Below are 21,430 nucleotides of genomic sequence, written 5' to 3'. Positions count from 1 at the left end.
TACTGTATCCAGTTCTGGTATCCACATTTTAAAAAAGATGTTGTAAACTTGGAGAGGGTACAGAAAAGAGCCACAAAAATTATTTGAGGACTGGAAAAAAAAAAAGCTTTACATGAGAGATTTAAGGAGCTCAATTTGTTTATCTTATTAAAAAGAAGATCAAAAAGTGACTTGATTATCGTATATGAGTATCTTCATGGCAAGACAATACCAGGTAGTAAAGAGCTATTTAGTCCAGTGGAGAAAGCAGAACAAGAATGAATGGCTGGAAGTTAAAGCCAGACAAAATCAAATTAGAAATAAGGCACAAATTTTTCATAGGGAGAGTGATTAACTATTGGAACAAACCAGCAAGGGAAGTGGTGGATTTTCTATCTCTTGATGTCTTTACATCAAGATTAGATGCCTTTCTAGAAGGTATTTTTCAGTTAAACACACATTATTGGGCTCAATATAAAGGTAACTGGGTGAAATTCTATGGCCCGTGTTAAATAGGATGTCAAACTAGATAATCTAATGGTGCCTTCTGACCTAAAAATCTATTAATATCCACTCCCATAGAGCATGCTCTGTGACAATGTATCCAGCTCAGACTGCATTCCCAGAGTGTAGCATGTGATTCCATGCCCCTCGTACTGCGTATTCACATATACCATGCTCCATGATACTTTAAATCCTTCACTCTTGTGCCAGTACCTTGTTGTCCAGTGCTGTGATCTCCTGCTGATTGGCTGTTGAGAGGAGAAAGCTACTCATCTGTCCTTTTAAGGGATCTTCAACTTCCACGTCAATGTCATAACACGCCGTCTTTTTCTGGTCATTGGGGTCAACACTATGGAGAAGATAACAACAGAACCTTGAATTCCACTCTAAGTGTTAGGCCCACTTGGGTCCAAGTTTTTAGCAGAATCTGCTGAGACTTCTTCCAGACCTAACTAGCAAGGAATGGGAATAACAGAGCTTCTTCTGTGGCACTCACAAACGCTACAGGTCCCAACATCTCCTAGTAGGAGGCACTGTAGGTAGCAGGGCAGGATGGGAGCTCCCAGCTACTCCAGTCTCTTCCCAGGAGTGCTGGCTTTGGGGAAAGCTCGGTATTCCAGCAGGATGTGTTGCAGGGGATAGTGAAAGGTACCTTTTTAGAAAGAACAGATCGTCCGGTGTTTAGGGTTCTAGCCGAGGACTAGTGAGACACAGATTCAACTCCCTGCTCCACTACTCACATCTTCTTTGACTTTGGGCAAAACACTTAGTCTTTCTGTACTTCAACTTCCCATCTGTAACATGGGGATAACAACATTTCCTAAGGGAAGGGAGGGGGTTATGAGGATAAATTCATGAAAGTTCATGAGGTATTAGAGTAATGGCATCTGTGGAAGTATCTCACATAAAAACAATCTATCAGGGTCCTGGTTTGGCAGAAAATGGAGGACTGGTTTGGTTGGAGGCTCATACTTTCTTTGTTGTGGGAAACCCAGGCAGTGCTGGGCTGGCCGGCACACTTACCTGATGATGTGGTTTATAACTATGGGGTCTGGAGGCAGCAGCAGGTTAGTGAGTCTCTGAGGAATTTCAGAAAATTTTAGCCGTGGACAGTCGAAGATCTAAACAAGGTGAAAGGTTTGTTAATATCCCTGGGAAAAAAAAATACCTTGCAATTGAACAGGAAGGTGAGAAATCAAGGGCTCAAAAGTCAGGTAATTCTGAAAGCTTATCTCTAGCTCTGCCCACCCCCGCCCGGGCATTCTTTATATTAACACTGCTTTCCTGATAAATTCCAAAGTCACTTACCAGTCTGGCTGGATGCTGGATGCTGATGGGGTGGGCAGCATCCCCGCTTTAGTCTAGCAGCCGTAGCAAACAGCTCATTATAATGTTAGAAGGCTAAGGTGTGACTAGATCAGTCTACAATTACCTACATATGGAACAAATATTTGATAATGGGCTGATTAATCAAGCAAAGATATAACAAGATCCAATAGGTGGAACTTGAAACTAGACAAATTAAGGCTGGAAATAAGGTGTACATTTTTAACAGTGGGGGTAATTAATCACTGGAACAATTTACCAAAGGTTGTGGTAGATTCTCCATCACTGGCAATTTTTTAATGAAAGATTAGATGTTTTTCTAAAAGACCCTGCATAGTTCAAACAGGAATTATTTAGGGTAAGTTCTATGGCCTGTGTTATGCAATGGGGTTCAAAAATAATTAGATTAGTTCATGGAGGAAAGGTCCATTAATGGCAATTAGTCAAGATGATCAGGGATGCAATTTCATGCTCTTGGTGCCCTAAACCTCTGACTGCCAGATGGTGCGACTGGACAACAAGGGATGGATCACTTGATAATTGCCCTGTTCTTTTCACTCTCTTTGAAACACATGGCATTGGCCACTGTCAGAAGACAGAATAGTGGCCTAGACAGACCATTGGTCTGACCCAGTATGGGCATTCTTATGTTCTTATTCTTATGTAGCAGGTCAGACTAAATGATCAGAGTGGTCCCTTCCGGCCTTAGAATCTATGTCAATATAGTTCAGGGATTCCCAAACTTAGCTCGCGGCTTGTTCAGGGTAAGCCCCTGGTGGGCCGCGAGATGCTTTATTTACCTGAGCGTCCACAGGTATGGCTGCTCCAGCTCCCAGTGAATCATAAAATCATAGAATATCAGGGTTGGAAGGGACCTTAGGAGGTCATCTAGTCCAACTCCCTGCTCAAAGCAGGACCGATCCCCAATTAAATCATCCCAGCCAGGGCTTTGTCAAGCCTGACCTTAAAAACTTCTAAGGAAGGAGATTCTACCACCTCCCTAGGTAATGCATTCCAGTGTTTCACCACCCTCCGAGTGAAAAAGTTTTTCCTACTATCCAACCTAAATCTCCCCCACTGCAACTTGGGACCATTACTCCTTGTTCTGTCATCTGCTACCACTGAGAACAGTCTAGATCCATCCTCTTTGGAACCCCCTTTCAGGTAGTTGAAAGCAGCTATCAAATCCCCGCTCATTCTTCTCTTCCATAAACTAAACATCCCCAGTTCCCTCAGCCTCTCCTCATAACTCATGTTATCAGTGGCCGCAGTTCGCCATTCCCAGCCAATGGGAGCTGTGGGAAGCAGCAGGAAGTGGTGGCCCAGCCTGCACCACTTCCTGCAGCTCCCATTGGCCGGGAACAGTGAACCGCAGCCACTGGGAGGTGCAAGCGGCCATACCTGTGGACGTTCAGGTAAACAAAGTGTCTCGCGGCCCGCCACGGGCTTACCCTGAACAAGCCATGAACCAAGTTTGGGAACTCCTGATATAGTCCATATAGTGAAATCCAGTCGATATAGAGTACTTGGACTTTCAGAAAGCCTTTGACATGGCCTTCACCAAAGCCTTTGATTACTGGGTCAGACCAATGGTCCATCTAAACCAGTATCCTAACTTTGGACAGTGCTTCAGAGGGAATGGACAGAACAGGACTGTGACACATGACAGAAAGGGTTAAGCATCTTGCAGGATAAATTACTCAAATTCAACCCTTAAAGGCATATGGGGAGATAATGTTTGTGTTTTTGTGCATTTACATATATATATTGGTAGTGGCCAACAATGTAATCAAATAGCCCCTGTCTATTCTGTATTCTGTTAATTCAGAGATCGAAAGGACATCTTAACATTTAAATGAATTGTAAACATAGGATATCACTGTATTCATCTCTCTTTGAAATGTACAGCACATTATCTATGAATGGTGGAAAAATAGGCAATTGCCTTATGTTAATCTGTGTGGATAATTACCGGCGATGCTTAGGAAATGGATCCACTTCAAAGTTCCCATGAGTGCCTATTGTTGGCTGAAGGACTCCGAGTTGCACAAGAAGGCCTGAAACTGTATAAAGATGTTTGGGTCCCAATCCTTTTTATCTCAGATCTGCTTGAGGCTTCACACAGTGGAAGCCTAAGCCATAAGGACTGAGATCCCAGTCCTGACTGGACTGCCCTAGATATAAACATTGGACTATAACCTATGAACTATTTCGAAAAGAACTCTTTGCATCTATAAAACTCATCATCTCTGCCATGAATCTGAATCTCAAGATTGTACTCAAGTCTGTATGTATACTGATCTTTTAACCATACTCTCTTTTCTTTTTAAATACATTTTAGTTTCTTTAATAAGAATTGGCTGTAAGCACGTATTTGGGTAAGATCTGGAAAAGTGATTAACCTGGGAAGTAATGAGTCCGATCCTTTAGGATTGGTAAAACTTTTTTATATGATGAATAAGATTTTCAGTAATCCTCATCATATTTGACTTGGGTATCTTGGGGAGGCCTGAGGCTGGGTTACTTTAAGGGAACTGTGTTGCTGGCTTCTGGGTAGCCAGTAAGGTATTGTAGAAGCTGTTTTGTGCTGGCTTGCTAAATCTAAGTATTGGAATATCCACCCGCTTTGGGGATTGTCTGACCCATTCTTTGCAGTTCACCCTAATTGAGTGACCACAGTTGGCTCCCCTGGGACTCCGGTCACAAGGACAATTTCAAGTGATCCATTTCCTGTCATCCAGTCCCAGCTTCTGGCAGTTGGAGATTTAGGGACACGCAGAGCACGGGGTTGCGTCCCTGACCATCTTGGCTAATAGCCATTGACGGACCTATTCTTTATGAACTTATCTAATTCTTTTTCCTAACCCAGTTATATTTTTGGCCTTCACAACGAGTTCCATGGGTTGACTGTGTATCGTGCACCTTTTGTCTGTTTTAAATCTGCTGCCTATTAATTTCATCAGGTGATCCCTAGTTCTTGTGTTAGATGAAAGGGTAAATAATACTTTCCTATTCACTTTCTCCATACCGTTTATGACTGTAAAAACCTCTGTCATATCCCTCCCTTAGTTGTCTCTTTTCTAAGATGAACAGTCTTAATCTTAGGTTTCAGAGGAACAGCCGTGTTAGTCTGTATTCGCAAAAAGAAAAGGAGTACTTGTGGCACCTTAGAGACTAACCAATTTATTTGAGCATGAGCTTTCGTGAGCTACAGCTCACTTCATCAGATGTTTACCGTGGAAACTGCAGCAGACTTTATATACACACAGAGAATATGAAACAATACCTCCTCCCACCCCACTGTCCTGCTGGTAATAGCTTATCTAAAGTGATCAACAGGTGGGCCATTTCCAGCACAAATCCAGGTTTTCTCACCCTCCACCCCTCACACAAATTCACTCTCCTGCTGGTGCTAGCCCATCCAAAGTGACAACTCTTTACATAATCAAGTCGGGCTATTTCCTGCATAGATCAAGGTTTTCTCACATCCCCCCCACCCCCATACACACACAAACTCACTCTCCTGCTGGTAATAGCTCATCTAAACTGACCACTCTCCAAGTTTAAATCCAAGTTAAACCTACAACTACAATACCCACCTGCAGAAGTAAAGAAACAGATTGATAGAGCCAGAAGAGTTCCCAGAAGTTACCTACTACAGGACAGGCCTAACAAAGAAAATAACAGAATGCCACTAGCGGTCACCTTCAGCCCCCAACTAAAACCCCTCCAACGCATTATTAAGGATCTACAACCTATCCTAAAGGATGACCCAACACTCTCACAAGTCTTGGGAGACAGGCCAGTCCTTGCCTACAGACAGCCCCGCAACCTGAAGCAAATACTCACCAACAACCACATACCACACAACAGAACCACTAACCCAGGAACTTATCCTTGCAACAAAGCCCGTTGCCAATTGTGCCCACATATCTATTCAGGGGACACCATCACAGGGCCTAATAACATCAGCCACACTATCAGAGGCTCGTTCACCTGCACATCCACCAATGTGATATATGCCATCATGTGCCAGCAATGCCCCTCTGCCATGTACATTGGTCAAACTGGACAGTCTCTACGTAAAAGAATAAATGGACACAAATCAGATGTCAAGAATCATAACATTCATAAACCAGTCGGAGAACACTTCAATCTCTCTGGTCACGCAATCACAGACATGAAGGTCGCTATCTTAAAACAAAAAAACTTCAAATCCAGACTCCAGCGAGAAACTGCTGAATTGGAATTCATTTGCAAATTGGATACTATTAATTTAGGCTTAAATAGAGACTGGGAGTGGCTAAGTCATTATGCAAGGTAGCCTGTTTCTTCTTGTTTTTTCCTACCCCCCCCCCCCAGATGTTCTGGTTTAACTTGGATTTAAACTTGGAGAGTGGTCAGTTTAGATGAGCTATTACCAGCAGGAGAGTGAGTTTGTGTGTGTATGGGGGTGGGGGGGATGTGAGAAAACCTTGATCTATGCAGGAAATAGCCCGACTTGATTATGTAAAGAGTTGTCACTTTGGATGGGCTAGCACCAGCAGGAGAGTGAATTTGTGTGGGGGGTGGAGGGTGAGAAAACCTGGATTTGTGCTGGAAATGGCCCACCTGTTGATCACTTTAGATAAGCTATTACCAGCAGGACAGTGGGGTGGGAGGAGGTATTGTTTCATATTCTCTGTGTGTATATAAAGTCTGCTGCAGTTTCCACGGTAAACATCTGATGAAGTGAGCTGTAGCTCACGAAAGCTCATGCTCAAATAAATTGGTTAGTCTCTAAGGTGCCACAAGTACTCCTTTTCTTTAGTCTTAACCTTTTTAATCTCTCCTCATATGGAAGCTGTTCCATACCCCTAATCATTTTTGTTGTGTTTCTCAGCACCTTTTCCAATTATAATATATCATTCTGGAGTCGAGGTATCCAGAACCGCACACAGTATTCAACTTGTGGGTGTACCATGGATTTATATAGAGGCATTATGATATTTTCTGTTTTATTATCTATCCCTTTCCTAATGACTCCTAACATTTGGTTAGCTCTTTTGACTGCTGCTTCACATTGTTTTCAGAAACTATTGATGCTGCTGCCAAGATCTCTTTCTTGAGTGGTAACAGCTAATTTAGACCCCATCATTTTGTATATATAGCTGAGATTATTTTTTCCAATCTGTATCACTTTGCATTTATCTACATTGAATTTAATCTGCCATAGTTCACAGCTCCCTGAATTCTGCCTTCTTCCTCCTCAGAAAGTGGAACCATAAGGGCCCCTATATTCAGCTGCTGCCCAACATGCCCATGGAGGGGGGTATATTAACATTTCCATCCATTATTATATATTATAATAACCAGAAACAGCAAGAGGTTTAAGAACTTTAAAAAACAGACAAAGGCCATTTAAGAACAGAAAACAATAGAGGATCTTTAAAAAGTAATGAATATGGTTTGGAATATTCCACTTATGCATGTTGCCACCTTGCAAACTACCTGATTAAATCACTGGATTCCATCACATCCTCTCTTCTATCATTTTTCACAATCACTTGTTCAATCTTGTTTTTAACTACCTTGTGTGCCCTTTGGAGCATGGACCATTTCTCCCATACACTAAAAGCTTCTAGAAGTTGTAATAATCAGTGGCTATTCAGCAAACTGAACTTTTACATTAAGGGCTTTGAAGAACTTTCTTCCTTCATAACAACCCCACCCACTAAAAGTATCTTCCCCTGGATTGTTAATCTGGTCTGTAGCCTTGGGATCCGCTCAGACTCTGCATGGAACCTAGATACCCAAATAGCCACAGTGGCAAAAAACATCAGCTTCCATCAGCAGCAGGCCAGATGATTTGTCTCATTCCATCACATTGTGATCCACCCTTTCGTAACTTCTCCGCTTAACTACTGCAATTCTCTATGTCCAGGAATGAAGCCCTATGGTTTTAGGAAGTTTCAACTAATCAGAATGCAGCAGCCCAGATGCTTAGTGACATCCTCAGCAGCACAGAGCACCCCCAACAGCACTTTTCTCTGCACTGAGTCCAATTCCAGGTGTCTACCTTGATATTCAAAGCTGTACATGGGACTGGCCCTGGCTCCCTGAGACACCCCTCTTTCATCATGACCCCAAATTCACATCACTGCTACCTTTCAACAAGACTCATGACTGTAAGAGACAGAACCATCCCAGGAACCAGACCAAAACTATGGAACTCACTGCCATATGAAATAAGAATGGCTGCCAATCCCACCTCTTCATTCACGCTGCTTTCCTGCAATAACACCTTCCTCAAACCAACACTACTGTGTTACCATAGTTCGGAACAAACCTTAAATCCCCTTGTTGCTAGCAAGAAAAGGAGGGAGGGAGACTGAGATAGATCAACGTTGTTATTCTTACTCTCACTTACATACGAAGATGATGGGTGCCAATACAAGAACCTGGATAGATTAAGGGCACTGATGGGTTAAGCTTTTTTCCTTAACAATGTCGCTACACTGAACATGCTACTACTGCTCTCTTAAACAATGCCTCAGAAAGCCAGATAAAAAACATTACCTTGCAGGCAACCAGCTCCCAAATGTGCAGGCTCATGGGTTTGCATCTCATTTACACTAAGGCCACTGAACACTGCTCTGGCAATATAAAGGGGTCTTGGAGGGGGCAAAAAAGTAAACCTACAAGTGAATAGAAAAGGAGTACTTGCGGCACCTTAGAGACTAACCAATTTATTTGAGCATGAGCTTTCGTGAGCTACAGCTCACTTCATCGGATGCATACCGTGGAAACTGCAGCAGACTTTATATATACACAGAGAATATGAAACAATACCTCCTCCCACCCCACTGTCCTGCTGGTAATAGCTTATCAAGTTGCAGTGGGGGAGGTTTAGATTGGATATTAGGAAAAACTTTTTCACTAAGAGGGTGGTGAAACACTGGAATGCGTTACCTAGGGAGGTGGTAGAATCTCCTTCCTTAGAGGTTTTTAAGGTCAGGCTTGACAAAGCCCTGGCTGGGATGATTTAACTGGGATTTGGTCCTGCTTCAAGCAGGGGGTTGGACTAGATGACCTTCTGGGGTCCCTTCCAACCCTTATATTCTATGATTCTGTGATTCTATCTAAAGTGATCATCAGGTTGGGCCATTTCCAGCACAAATCCAGGTTTTCTCACCCTCCACCCCCCCACACAAATTCACTCTCCTGCTGGTGATAGCCCATCCAAAGTGACAACTCTTTACACAATGTGCATGACAATCAAGTTGGGCCATTTCCTGCACAAATCCAGGTTCTCTCACCCCCTCACCCTCCTCCCAAAAACCACACACACAAACTCACTATCCTGCTGGTAATAGCTCATCCAAAGTGACCATTCTCCCTACAATGTGCATGATAATCAAGGTGGGCCATTTCCAGCACAAATCCAGGTTTTCTCACATTCCCCCCACCCCCATACACACACAAACTCACTCTCCTGCTGGTAATAGCTCATCCAAACTGACGACTCTCCAAGTTTAAATCCAAGTTAAACCAGAACATCTGGGGGGGGGGGGGGTAGGAAAAAACAAGAGGAAATAGGCTACCTTGCATAATGACTTAGCCACTCCCAGTCTCTATTTAAGCCTAAATTAATAGTATCCAATTTGCAAATGAATTCCAATTCAGCAGTTTCTCGCTGGAGTCTGGATTTGAAGTTTTTTTGTTTTAAGATAGCGACCTTCATGTCTGTGATTGCGTGTATATATAAAGTCTGCTGCAGTTTCCACGGTATGCATCCGATGAAGTGAGCTGTAGCTCACGAAAGCTCATGCTCAAATAAATTGATTAGTCTCTAAGGTGCCACAAGTACTCCTTTTCTTTTTGCGAATACAGACTAACACGGCTGTTACTCTGAAACCTACAAGTGAATATAATTATTCACTTAAAGGTCCCTTTATACCTTAAGAGTGGTGTAAAGAGGTCAAAGTTTAAATGCTAATTATGTCCTCAGATCTTTAAAAATAAAGAACCAAATTAAGAAATTTATCTTTAGCCTTAGATCAAAGTACGAGGTAAAATTCTCAAAAGTGACCTAGGTACTTAGGAGGAAGTCCCACTGAGTTTCAATGGGATTCAGGCTTCAAGTACTCAAGTCACTTTTAAAAATGAGACTTAAGAGCTATTGGAAATTTTACCCAATATCTCTGAAAAAGGGTAAGTTCAAAGTGTCTAAACATTTAAGGTTTTGGGTTACAGAAATATTAAATTTCTAATTGGGATATAGTGGGACAAAGACAAATGTGCCTTTCATGTTCAAATAATTTTAAATAATAGCTGAAATAATTTTGTTCAAACTTTCAAAAAATAAAAAGTCCTCTTTGGGTTGAGTCACTTCAACTGGAAAAAGAATGATGGGCAACTCAAAATGGAGAGTTAGAAAGGAAGCTAAGAATAAAGCTTTAATTACCTTGTGCCCATTAAAATATTCATAATTTATTTCTCCCATAACTGAAAGATGAAATGATCTTTCCCTGAGGTGCTTACAAACTAAGTTAGACGTGATGTACATAGATAGAAACAAGGAGGGCAGGGGAATTGGAGTTAACACCCATAAGACAACATTACTCAGCCCTGGTCTACACTGGGGGCGGGGGGGAATTGATCTAAGTTATGCAACGTAGCTGAAGTTGACGTACTGAGATCGACTTACCGTGGTGTCTTCACCACGGTGAGTCAACTGCTGCTGCTCCCCCCTCGACTCTGCCTGCGCCTCTCACGGCACTGGAGTACAAGGAGTCGACGGGAGAGCGCTCGGGGGGTCGATTTATCGCATCTAGACTAGACGCAATAAATCGATCCTCGCTGGATCAATCGCTGCCCGCCAATCCGGTGGGCAGTGAAGACATACCCTGAACAAGAGTACTGCATGGTGTGATGGAGAGAAAAGGGTGAGGATTCTTTTTAATGCATGGCTTGGTTGGTTAATTTCACATGGGTGTCATAGCAGAAATGGGTCTTGAGGAGATAACTGTTCAAATCATTACATAGAGATCGCAAGTGAAATCTTACAAGTTACTGCAAATCTAGGAGAAAATTGCCCTTCAAGAGACATATGGCATGTCCTTCCACTTCTGCCAGACTGGAGGAGTCTGTGTATAACCAACCGGAAGAAGTACTGTGTAGATCGAACACTTGTCCCTTTCATCAACAGAAGTTGGACCAATAAAAAGCATTACCTCACTCACTTTGTCCCTATAATCAACCATTCAGAATTAGTAGGTTATATTGTAAGACTGGTATAAAATGGTAATTAGAAAAGCTTTGATTTATGAGTCAGAGCTGTACAAAGCAATTAATACAGAATACAGAAAAGCAAGAAAAATTCCTTCCAGCACTGCAAAGTAGAAGGAAGAACTACGTGGGTATGTGACTCTGGGGGCTTTGTCTACAATGCAAAATAAAGGTATGCAAAGAGTGTTTGTCTCATTGATGGTAGTGCCTGCTGACAGCCATGTGGAACTGAAGAAATTCAGAGAATTATAAAAGGAAACTTTTATTCAGTACCTCCTGCCCATTCAAGAAACAGCCAGGTGCTAGTCCCAAACTTTTAAGAGATCTTGCTATCAATAGGGAGTTACCTGCTGGAAGTATTTGTCACAGTTGATGTATTCCTTATCATGGGAGTCTTGCAGTTTGTTTGTTTTGATGTACTGCCAGAGGGCCTGGATAATTGCTGATCGGGTCTGAGTGTGTATTCCCAACAAACGGGCCAGTCGTGGGTCCAATTTAAACTGTGGAGGCTACAGCAGAGAGAGAGAGACAGAAACAGACAGACAGAAAGATGCACAGGGTTGAGGTGAGTTTTGTTTTTAATTTTTTAGTGAATTTGTTCCTTATAAAAGGTGGCAGACTCAAGTAATCAAGGCAGCAAAAGTGCAAGCTGCCCAAGAAGTGTGCCTCAACCCTGCCCTGGAAGAACAATATTTAAGGGTGAAAGGAAAGTTCAGTCCCTGTGGAACTCTTGGCCGATGTGTTGAGCTTACCAACAAGGGGACCAATCAGTACCAATTTTGATCATGGCTTTTGTTATGTGGGGACAAGAAACTGGACTGAGAACCACCAATATTAATTCATATAAGCAGGCCACTAAATAGACATCAGAGGGTAACAACTTTTCATCATTATTGATCCAGTCCAAATTTGAATCAGGGATCTACGATCTAGAAAGTCCCATTAGCAGTCATCTAAGATATCCAGCCTCCTAGCTAAAATGAGTTATAAATAGACCAGGGCAAACAACTGATTTTTTGATTCAGCGAGCAAACAAAAAAAAATTAGAATATTTGGCTCATTTTCAAAAATTTTCAGAATTTGTCAGCAAATTGAAAGTGTGTGTCTGTCCATCCCTTATAAACTTTAGTCTAGTGTTAGGGCATTTGTATAGGATCTGGGAGATCCACATTTGAATCCCCACTCTGAAACAGGAACTTGAATTCAACTCTCTCTGCCTTCTAGGTGAGCATCCCAACAACCAGACTAGAAGTTATTCTGTTCTCACCTCATGCCTGCTGATGCTTATACACTTTGTATAAATACTTAGATATTCTTTAGGGCAGAGACTTGAACTCAGCTCTCCTCCCTCCCGGGTGAGTGATCCAGCCACCAGGCTATAGGCTATGCATAAATACTTAAATATTCATTGGGTCGAAAAGAAAGAAAGAAAGAAAGAAAGAAAAGGAATGACTCTATGACCTGGTGATTAATACACTCATCTGAGAGGTAGGAGATATGGATTCAAATCCCTCCTCTGACTCAGGCAGAGAGAAATCTCAATATGCAAATATGCTTTGAATCGTTCCCTCTCATATCCAGACCCTGACACAGGCTACTCACATAATTTCCAGAGCCTCTGCACCCAAAGGTACAGCATGCCCGTTTGCCTGTTTTACCTTAAACCATAGCTCCTGTAAAGTACATAGCACTTGTGAGCACTTATAACAAAAGGTTTAAGAAAGAATAAAGATTTAACTAGAAACAAGAGTGGTGGAAAAAAACGGTTACTCACCTTCTCGTAACTGTTGTTCTTTGAGATGTGTTGTTCATGTCCATTCCAATCAGATGTGTGTGCGTGCACATTCACAATAGCTGGAAGATTTTTCCCCTAGCAGCAACCATAGGGTCGGCCCGGGCGCTCCCTGGAGTCGCACCTTCATGGCCTCCAATATAGAGGCCGACACTACACCCCCTCAGTTCCTTCTTGCCGACTACTCCGACAGAGGAGTAGGAGGGTGGGTATTGGAATGGACATGAACTACACAGCTCGAAGAACAAGTTACAAGAAGGTGAGTGTTGTCAGTAGCTACCGGTGTGGTGCTCTGGTCTTGTTCGATGATGATAACAGTCGGCTGCGTGCGAGTTCCCTCTGTGTGCTGCCCCAGCTCTGCACAGATAGCTAACACAGCAGACCCCGAGAGCACCCCCAAAAACCACAGACTCTTGTAAGGTACGACGGAACCCGAGCCAGGTTTATTGTCAAACAAAGCACAGTAATAGTTCCCTATAGACTCTACAGGGCATACTACGAATTTGTGCTCCCTGGCAATGGATACAGCTAAGTCAGTGGCAGGACACTCCACTGCCCCCTAGGCTGGACAAAGGTATGCACTCCTGAACTTACTTTTATACAGTGGCAGGACAGATTACTCATTATAGTTCAAACAAATCTATCCATCATGTTGTCTTTTTGACCCTGTGTTTAAGATGCACCTGCCTGTTCCTTGTTATGTCTCTGGAGCGTTCTGATGCCGTCTTGGCACAAGTTCCTCTCATTAGCACTTATGTGTGTGTGCACGTGCTTCTAACAACCTTTTCTTGCCAACTTCTGTGAGTGGGACCTGCCTCTGGCTCACAGCCCAGCTTTGTTTAACACTGCCTGGAAGTACTATGGTTCAGGCTTCAGGCCTCAGACTGGGCCTCTGATACAAGAGTTTATGTTTCAGGGCCTCCTCTTACTACAGTGAGTACCCGTTTTTTATTACCACTCACTCTCAAGCGCTTGTTCATGTCCAACCTGATTGCCTTCTATGATGAGATAACTGGCTCTGTGGATATGGGGAAAGTGGTGGATGAGATATACCTTGACTTTAGCAATGCTTTTGATACAGTCTCCCACAGTATTCTTGCCAGAAAGTTAAAGAAGTATGGACTGGATGAATGGAATATAACTACCTGAAAGGGGGTTCCAAAGGGGATGGATCTAGACTGTTCTCAGTGGTACCAGATGATAGAACAAGGAGTAATGGTCTCAAGTTACAGTGGGGGAAGTTTAGATTGGATATTAGGAAAAACTTTTTCACTAGGAGGGTGGTGAAGCACTGGAATGGGTTACCTAGGCAGGTGGTGGAATCTCCTTCCTTAGAGGTTTTTAAGGTCAGGCTTGACAAAGCCCTGGTTGGGATGATTTAGTTGGGGATTGGTCCTGCTTTGAGCAGGGGGTTGGACTAGATGACCTCCTGAGGTCCTTTCCAACCCTGATATTCTATGATAAGGTGGATAGAAAGCTGGCTAGATTGTTGGGCTCAACGGGCAGTGATCAACAGCTCGATGTCTAGTTGGCAGCCAGTATCAAGCGGAGTGCCCCAGGGATTGGTCCTGGGGCCGGTTTTGTTCAACATCTTTATTAATGATCTGGATGATGGGATGAATTGCACCCTCAGCAAGTTCGCAGATGACACTAAGATGGGGGGAGAGGTAGATACGCTGGAGGGTAGGGATAGGGTCCAGAGTGACCTAGACATATTGGAGGATTGGGCCAAAAGAAATCTGATGAGGTTCAACACAGACAAGTGCAGAGTCCTGCACTTAGGACGGAAGAATCCCATGCACCGCTACAGGCTGGGGACCGATTGGCTAAGCAGCAGTTCTGCAGAAAAGGACCTGGAGATTACAGTGGACAAGAAGCTGGATATGAGTCAGCTGTGTGCCCTTGTTGCCAAGAAAGTCAACAGCATATTGGGCTGTATCAGTAGGTGCATTGCCAGCAGATCGAGGGAAGTGATTATTCCCCTCTATTCAGCACTGGTGAGGCCACATCTGGAGTTTTGCCTCCAGTTTTGGTCCCCCCACTACAGAAGGGATGTGGACAAATTGAAGAGAGTCCAGCGGAGGGCAACAAAAATGATTAGGGGGCTGGGGCACATGACTTACAAAGAGAGGCTAAGGAAACTGGAGTTATTTAGTCTGCAGAAGAGAAGAGTGAGGGGAGATTTGATAGCAGCCTTCAACTACCTGAAGGGGAGTTCCAAAGAGGATGGAGCTCGGCTGTTCTCAGTGGTGGCAGATGACAGAACAAGTAGCAATGGTCTAGTGGGGGACGTCTAGGTTGGATATTAGGAAAAACTTTTTCACTCGGAGGGTGGTGAAGCACTGGAATGCATTACCTAGGGAGGTGGTGGAATCTCCTTCCTTAGAGGTTTTTAAGGCCCGGCTTGACAAAGCCCTGGCTGGGATGATTTAGTTGGGGATTGGTCCTGCTTTGAGCAGGGGATTGGACTAGATGACCTCCTGAGGTCTCTTCCAACCCTGATATTCTATGATTCTATGTCAATTCCAATAAGGAGACTCACAAATCCAAGTTCAGGAGGCAGGGTCGGAGTCGTCCACTGATTGGAGCACAGCTCGTCCGCAGGCCGCATCATCTCTGGCCTGTTGCGTAATTGCATAGTGTGTGGTAAAAGCGTGGATGGAGGACCACGTCATCACCCTGCAGATTTTCTGAGTGGGAACCTGAGCCACAAACGCTGTTGATGAAGCCTGAGCCATGGTGGAGCGTGCAGTGATCGGGGGTGTGGGAATCCCCGCCAGGCTGTAGCACTTGCGGATGCAGGATGTGATCCATGACGAAATGCATTGTGATGACATGGATAGGCCTTTCTATTCTGTCTGCCACCGCCACAAACAGCTGGACCAATTTTCTGAGCAGCTTCGTTCTCTCGATGTAGAAAGCTAGCACCCTGCGGACGTCTAGTGAGTGGAGTCTCTGCTCCCTGCCACTAGAATGCGGCTTAAGGTAGAACACCGGGAGAAAGATGTCCTGGTTAATGCGAAACTGTGATACCACCTTTGGGAGGAAAGCAGGAGGAGGTCTGAGCTGCACTTTATCCTTATAGAACACAGTATAAGGGGGTTCTTAGGTTAAGGCCTTGAGGGCGAAGGGGATGCCTGAGCACACCTCCTGAGGGTCGAGCCACCACAGGAGGGAGTCGAGGACCGGGTGAGGCAGGGTCACTATCCTGTCCAAGCTGTCCCTGGCCAGGCAGTACACTGACACAAGCCACGACTGAAGAGGTCGAAGCCTGAGTCTGGCATGCTGCACCATGTCCATACAGGCAGCCATGTGTCTGAGAAGCTTCACGCAGCTTCTTGCTGTGGTGGTGGGAAACTGTCTGAGACCTCAAATGATATCGGTCATGGCCTGAAACCTTGCTTACGAGTCCAATACTGGGTAAGCCCAATACTGCCCCTATAAATTCTATCCTCTGTACCAGGGACAGAGTTTAGATTTCGCTTTATTTAGAAAGAGATCCAGATTGTTGAAGGTGATTCTGATGAATCTGACCTGAGCTTCCACTTGGGTCTTGGAGCGGCCCTTGATCAGCCAGTCATCGAGGTACGGAAACACCTGTACTCAGTGCCTGCTCAGAAACGCAGTGACAACTGCCATGCACTTGGTGAAAACACGAGGTGCTGCTGACAGGCCGAATGGGAGGACTGGAAATTGGTAGTGGCTGTTGTTCACCATGAACCTGAGGAACTTCCTGTGGGGCTGGGTGATTGCAATATGAAAGTATGCGTCCTTTAAGTCGAAGGCAGCATACCAGTCTGCTGGATCCAATGAGGGAATGAGGGAGGCCAGAGAGACCCTGAAGAACCTGAGTTTCTTCAAGAACTTGTTGAGTTCTCGCAGGTCCAGGATGGGCCTGAGGCCACCTTTGGTTTTCGGTATTAGGAAATACCATGAATAGAAGGCCTCGCCCCTGCTCCTGAGGAACCTTTTCGACTGCCCCTAAAGGTTGGAGCGACTGCAATTCCTGGATAAAGAGCTGCTTGTGAGAAGGGCCCCTGAAGAGGGACGTGGGGGGGGGGGGTAGGAGGGGTGGAAGGATGGGAAGGCACAGAATTGGATGGAGTATCCCCTCTCTACCATGCAGAGCACCCATCGGTCTGAGGTGATACGGGATTATGCACGATAGAAAGGGGATAGTCGGGATGAGAAGGTAAGGCGGGGTGGATCCATTGTCAGGTGTGGTACACCGTCCTCAACCATGCATTCAAAAGGCCAGCTTGGGCCGTGAAGATGGCTTGGGTTGTTTCAAGCCTGGCCAAAGGGTTGGCGCGGCCTTCTCTTGCTGTTCCAATTCCTCCTTCTGGACCCATCTTGGCAGTTCTGCTGACCAAACAGCTGCTGGGGCTACAGGCAGAAGTGTCTCTGTTGTGTTGAAGGAGTATAGCGTCCCAGGGACCTGAGGATGACTCTGGAATCTTTAAGGCTGTTCAGCCATTTGTCCGTCTTTTCTGAGAAGGGTCTCACCCTCAAAGGGCAGGTCTTGAATGGTTTGCTCTACCTCATAGGGGAGGCCAGAAAACTGGAGCCACAAGCCCCCTCTCATGGCCACTCCAGTAACCATAACTCTGATTGCCGCATCTGCCCCATCAAGTGCCGCCTGAAGGGATGCTCTGGAGATCAGTCTCCCTTCCTCAACCAAAGCCGAAAATTTGGCATGGGAATCTGGGAGGAGCAACTCTGTAAATTTAGCCATCACCAAGCAGGCATTGTAGGAGTACCTGCTGACAATGGCCTATTGGTTGGGTATTCGGAGTTGCAGTACCCCTGTGGAGTAAGCCTTTCGCCCGAAAAGGTCTAATTTTTTGGCATCCCTATTCTTGGGCGAAGGGCCTTGAAATCCTTGCCTCTCCCACTGGTTAGCGGCGTCCACCACCAGGGAATCAAGCTGAGGGTGGGAATAGAGGTGCTTATAGCCCTTGGAGGGCACAAAGTACCGGTGCTCATTGTGCTTGGCCGTTGGTGGCAGCGAGGCCGGGGTCTGCCAAAGGGTCTCAGTCATGTCCGTGATTGTCTTTATTAGTGGTAAGGTGATATGGACAGGGCCGGAGGGAGCCAGGATGTCCACCATAGGGTTCGTATCATCCACGACTTCCTCCACCTTAATGCCCAGACCCTGGACAACCCAGCGCAGCATCTCCTGCAACACTCTAGAGTCTTCCAGAGCTGGGGCGACTGAAGTGCCAGCTAGGTCCTCATCTGGTGAGGAGGAGGAGGAGGAGACCAGCAGGGGAGGTGGTTGCTCCCGACCATTCCCACCCAAGGGATCTCTTTACCCCATGGGAACTGCAGTAGGTTGGCCTGGTCCTGGTGCTGTGAATGGCACGGGTGTCAGTGCTGACATTGGGCCCCCGCCAGTGCCGGCGCCTGGCGCAGCATGAACACTGAGGTTCTTGTAGGTGCCGGCACAGCCAGCGCCAATGGCAGAGGCAGTGTCAGCGCTGGAGCCGCGAGTGCGTCGTGCGCCCGAGCTGTAATCGGAGCCGCTGATGCCCCAGTGCTGAAGCAGTCGATGTCGGTGCAGTCGGTGCCGGTGCCAAAAATGACACCACAAGTGCCAGTGTTAGCGACCGAGACACTGGCGCCGGTGCCAATGTGGCGTAAGGAACATCGCGGACACCACTGATGCTGCAGCCGAGTGGGACCCCTGACTCCGACCCTGGGCTTGATGGAAAGTCCATGGAGCCCAAAAGGGCCACGGTTGTGGATTTTGCTACGGAGGGGCCCACTGCATCAGATGGGACCGCCTATGGTGCCATGAGGAGGATCTTCTGCTATAGTCGGAGCGATATGAGTCCGACTCTGACTCTGAGTAGGAGGGCCAGGAATGGCGCTGCTCCTCTCGAGGTAGAGCGTCGAGAAGCAGGGGACCGACTGCACTCCCTGGATGGTGGTGTTGGAGTAGAAGGGTGCCGAGGCGATGGAGATTGGTGTGCCATCAACGCCAGCTTTCCCTTAGACTGCTCGGAGGGTCGGGATGGAACCTGTGGTGCCGGGATGCTCTCCTGTCTCAGCAGCGAGAACAGAGCCATGAGTCTCAGCAGGTCCTGCACCACCTCAAAAGCCTCTGGGGTGGACAAGAGCGGTAGATGCTCTGATGCGAGGGGGTGAGCGAGACTGGCCCAGACTTGATGCCTCTCTTGGGCACCACTCTGAGTTCCCGAGGCGTGGCCTGACAGAGGTGCCACAGGTGGCTGTCCCTGGGTCTTGCCGAGGGAGATCGGCCTCTCTCCGACCTCTTTTTCTTCTGCACCAGCAATTGGGACCAGTGCTGAAGGCTGGACTGTTCCCGAGAGGCTCCATGACGGTGCCCAGCCTCCTTGTGAGCATCTTTCTTCAGCACCAGATCCTTCAAAGACAGCACTGGAGCGCTTCGCGCCAAAGACGATGTGCTGGGAACAGGATCCCTGGTGCCTGGGTCTGACTGAGGTCAGAGACCTGCCTCCATAAGGAGAATTTTGAGACACTGCTGCCTCTCCTTAATAGTTCTCGGTCGGAATTCCCGACAGATCTTGCAGCGGTCTTTCTCATGACCCTCACTCAGGCACCATAAGCGGGAGGTGTGGAGGTCACTTTTTGGCATGCGCTTCGCACAGATCTGTCAAGTCTTAAAGCTCGGGGATTGTAGCATGCCCCGGTAACAAATGGGAACCCCCCTATAACTGAAACTTATAAAGAACTATTAAACTATACTAACTACTGGAAACTAACTATGTACAGCTTATAAAGCACTGCTAATCCGCTTGCCAAAGCAAGAGAAGAGGAAGGGGAAGTTCCAGCTACTGTCACTGGCGGTAAGAAGGAACTGAGGGGGTGTAAGGTTGGCAGGGCTCTATATTGGATGTCATGAAGGCGGCACTCCAGGGGGCGCCCAGGCCAACCCTACAGTTGCTGCTAGGGGAAAAATCTTCTGGTTACTGTGCACGTGTGTGCACACACATCTGTTTGGAATTGACATGAACAAACACTCGAAGAACAAGTGGTTATAGTACACAACAAAACTATAAAACTTTGAACCTGGGTCTACACTTATCAATAGTTATCTTTCCTATCTAACAAAGTAGATTTGCCCCCAAAGTTCAGTCTCTTGCAAAGATGGCTTGTTTCTCAATAACTAGGATCCAAACGTTCATGAAAACACCCCCCTCCGCCCGGGGTTTTCCTCAGTGAATGAATCCAGAGTGCCTTTCTCAACACATTCTTACAATGAAAACAGTCTTTTGTTTCTATTCACAGGCAGGGCAAACCCCTGCCCTGTTGCAGAGTTCCTTTTCTATCTCAAAGTGGTTTCAATTGTTTATTGTTGTCTCTGGTGGTTTTCCATTGATTGTTCTGAGACGTGGCAAGAGTAGACCATAGAACCTTGTATTACCTCACTGGCTGACTAGGAAGGGGTGACATCTCCTTCTTGCTTGAATGGGGAATCAAGAAGACACATTATCTCCTGGTGACTGATTTCTATTCCAAGTCCATAAAGCATACTTTCAATATAAATACATTATTCCTTAAATATTATCCATACACACATCTTGCAATCATAGAATCGTAGGACTGAAAGGGACCCCAAGAGGTCATCTAGTCCAGTCCCCTTCACTCATGGAAAGACTAAGTATTATCTAGACCATTCCTGACAGGTGTTTGTCTAACCTGCTCTTAAAAATCTCCAATGATCAAGATTCCACAACTTCCTTGGGTAATTTATTCCAGTGCTTAAGATCCTGACAGTTAGGAAGTTTTTCCTAATGTCCAGACTAAACTGCCCTTGCTGCTATTTAAGCCCATTGCTTCTTGTCCTATCCTCAGAGGTTAAGAAAAACAATTTTTCTCCCTCCTCCTTGTAACAATCTTTTACAGACTTGAAAACTGTTATGTCCCCCCTCAGTCTTCTCTTTTCCAGACTAAACAAACCCAATTTTTTCAATCTTCCCTCACAGGTCATGTTTTCTAGGCCTTTAATCATTTTTGTTGCTCTTCTCTGTACTTTCTCCAATTTGTCCACATCCTTCCTGAAATGTGGCGCCCAGAACTGGACACAACACCCCAATTGAGGTTTAATCAGCACTTCGTAGAGCAAAAAAATTACTCCTCATGTCTTGCTTACAACACTCCTGCTAATACATCCCAGAGTGTTCACTTTTTTTGCAACAGTGTTACACTGTTGACTAATACTTAGCTTGTGATCCACTATGACCACTAGATCCCTTTCTGCGTTACTCCTTTCTAGGCAGTCATTTCCCATTTTGTATGTGTGCAACTGATTGTTCCTTCCTAAGTGGAGTACTTTGCATTTGTCCTTATTGAATTTCATCCTATTTACTTCAGACCATTTCTTCAGTTTGTCCAGATCATTTTGAATTTTAATTCATTCTCAAAAGCACTTGCAACCCCTCCCAGCTTGGTATCATCTGCAATGATTATGTTTTGACAGGTTATGAGCTTTCTGCAGATATCTTACATGATATCTTTATGAATAAACAGCCTGTAAGACATGTTTGGTGTAATGAGTTTTTCAGGTCTGAA

At 45.4% G+C, this 21,430-nt stretch overlaps 1 protein-coding gene across 12 annotated transcripts in view; it reads right to left on the bottom strand.

Moving 5' to 3' along the window:
• SMARCD3 (SWI/SNF related BAF chromatin remodeling complex subunit D3) overlaps nucleotides 1–21,430 on the bottom strand; it is a 268,276-nt gene that overhangs the window by 58,257 nt on the left and 188,589 nt on the right. For all 12 annotated transcript variants that reach the window (XM_048842073.2, XM_048842074.2, XM_075126139.1 and 9 more), the window contains 3 exons: nucleotides 11,427–11,588; nucleotides 1,507–1,604; nucleotides 697–832 (listed from right to left, as the gene is read on the bottom strand). In XM_048842073.2, the coding sequence (XP_048698030.1) occupies nucleotides 697–832; nucleotides 1,507–1,604; nucleotides 11,427–11,588 (396 nt within the window). The remainder of the gene's footprint in view (nucleotides 1–696; nucleotides 833–1,506; nucleotides 1,605–11,426; nucleotides 11,589–21,430) is intronic.

This window comes from Caretta caretta, chromosome 2 (assembly GCF_965140235.1).
Source record: "Caretta caretta isolate rCarCar2 chromosome 2, rCarCar1.hap1, whole genome shotgun sequence".
Lineage (NCBI taxonomy): Eukaryota > Metazoa > Chordata > Testudines > Cheloniidae > Caretta > Caretta caretta.
This window is presented reverse-complemented; position numbering and strand designations above follow the sequence as displayed.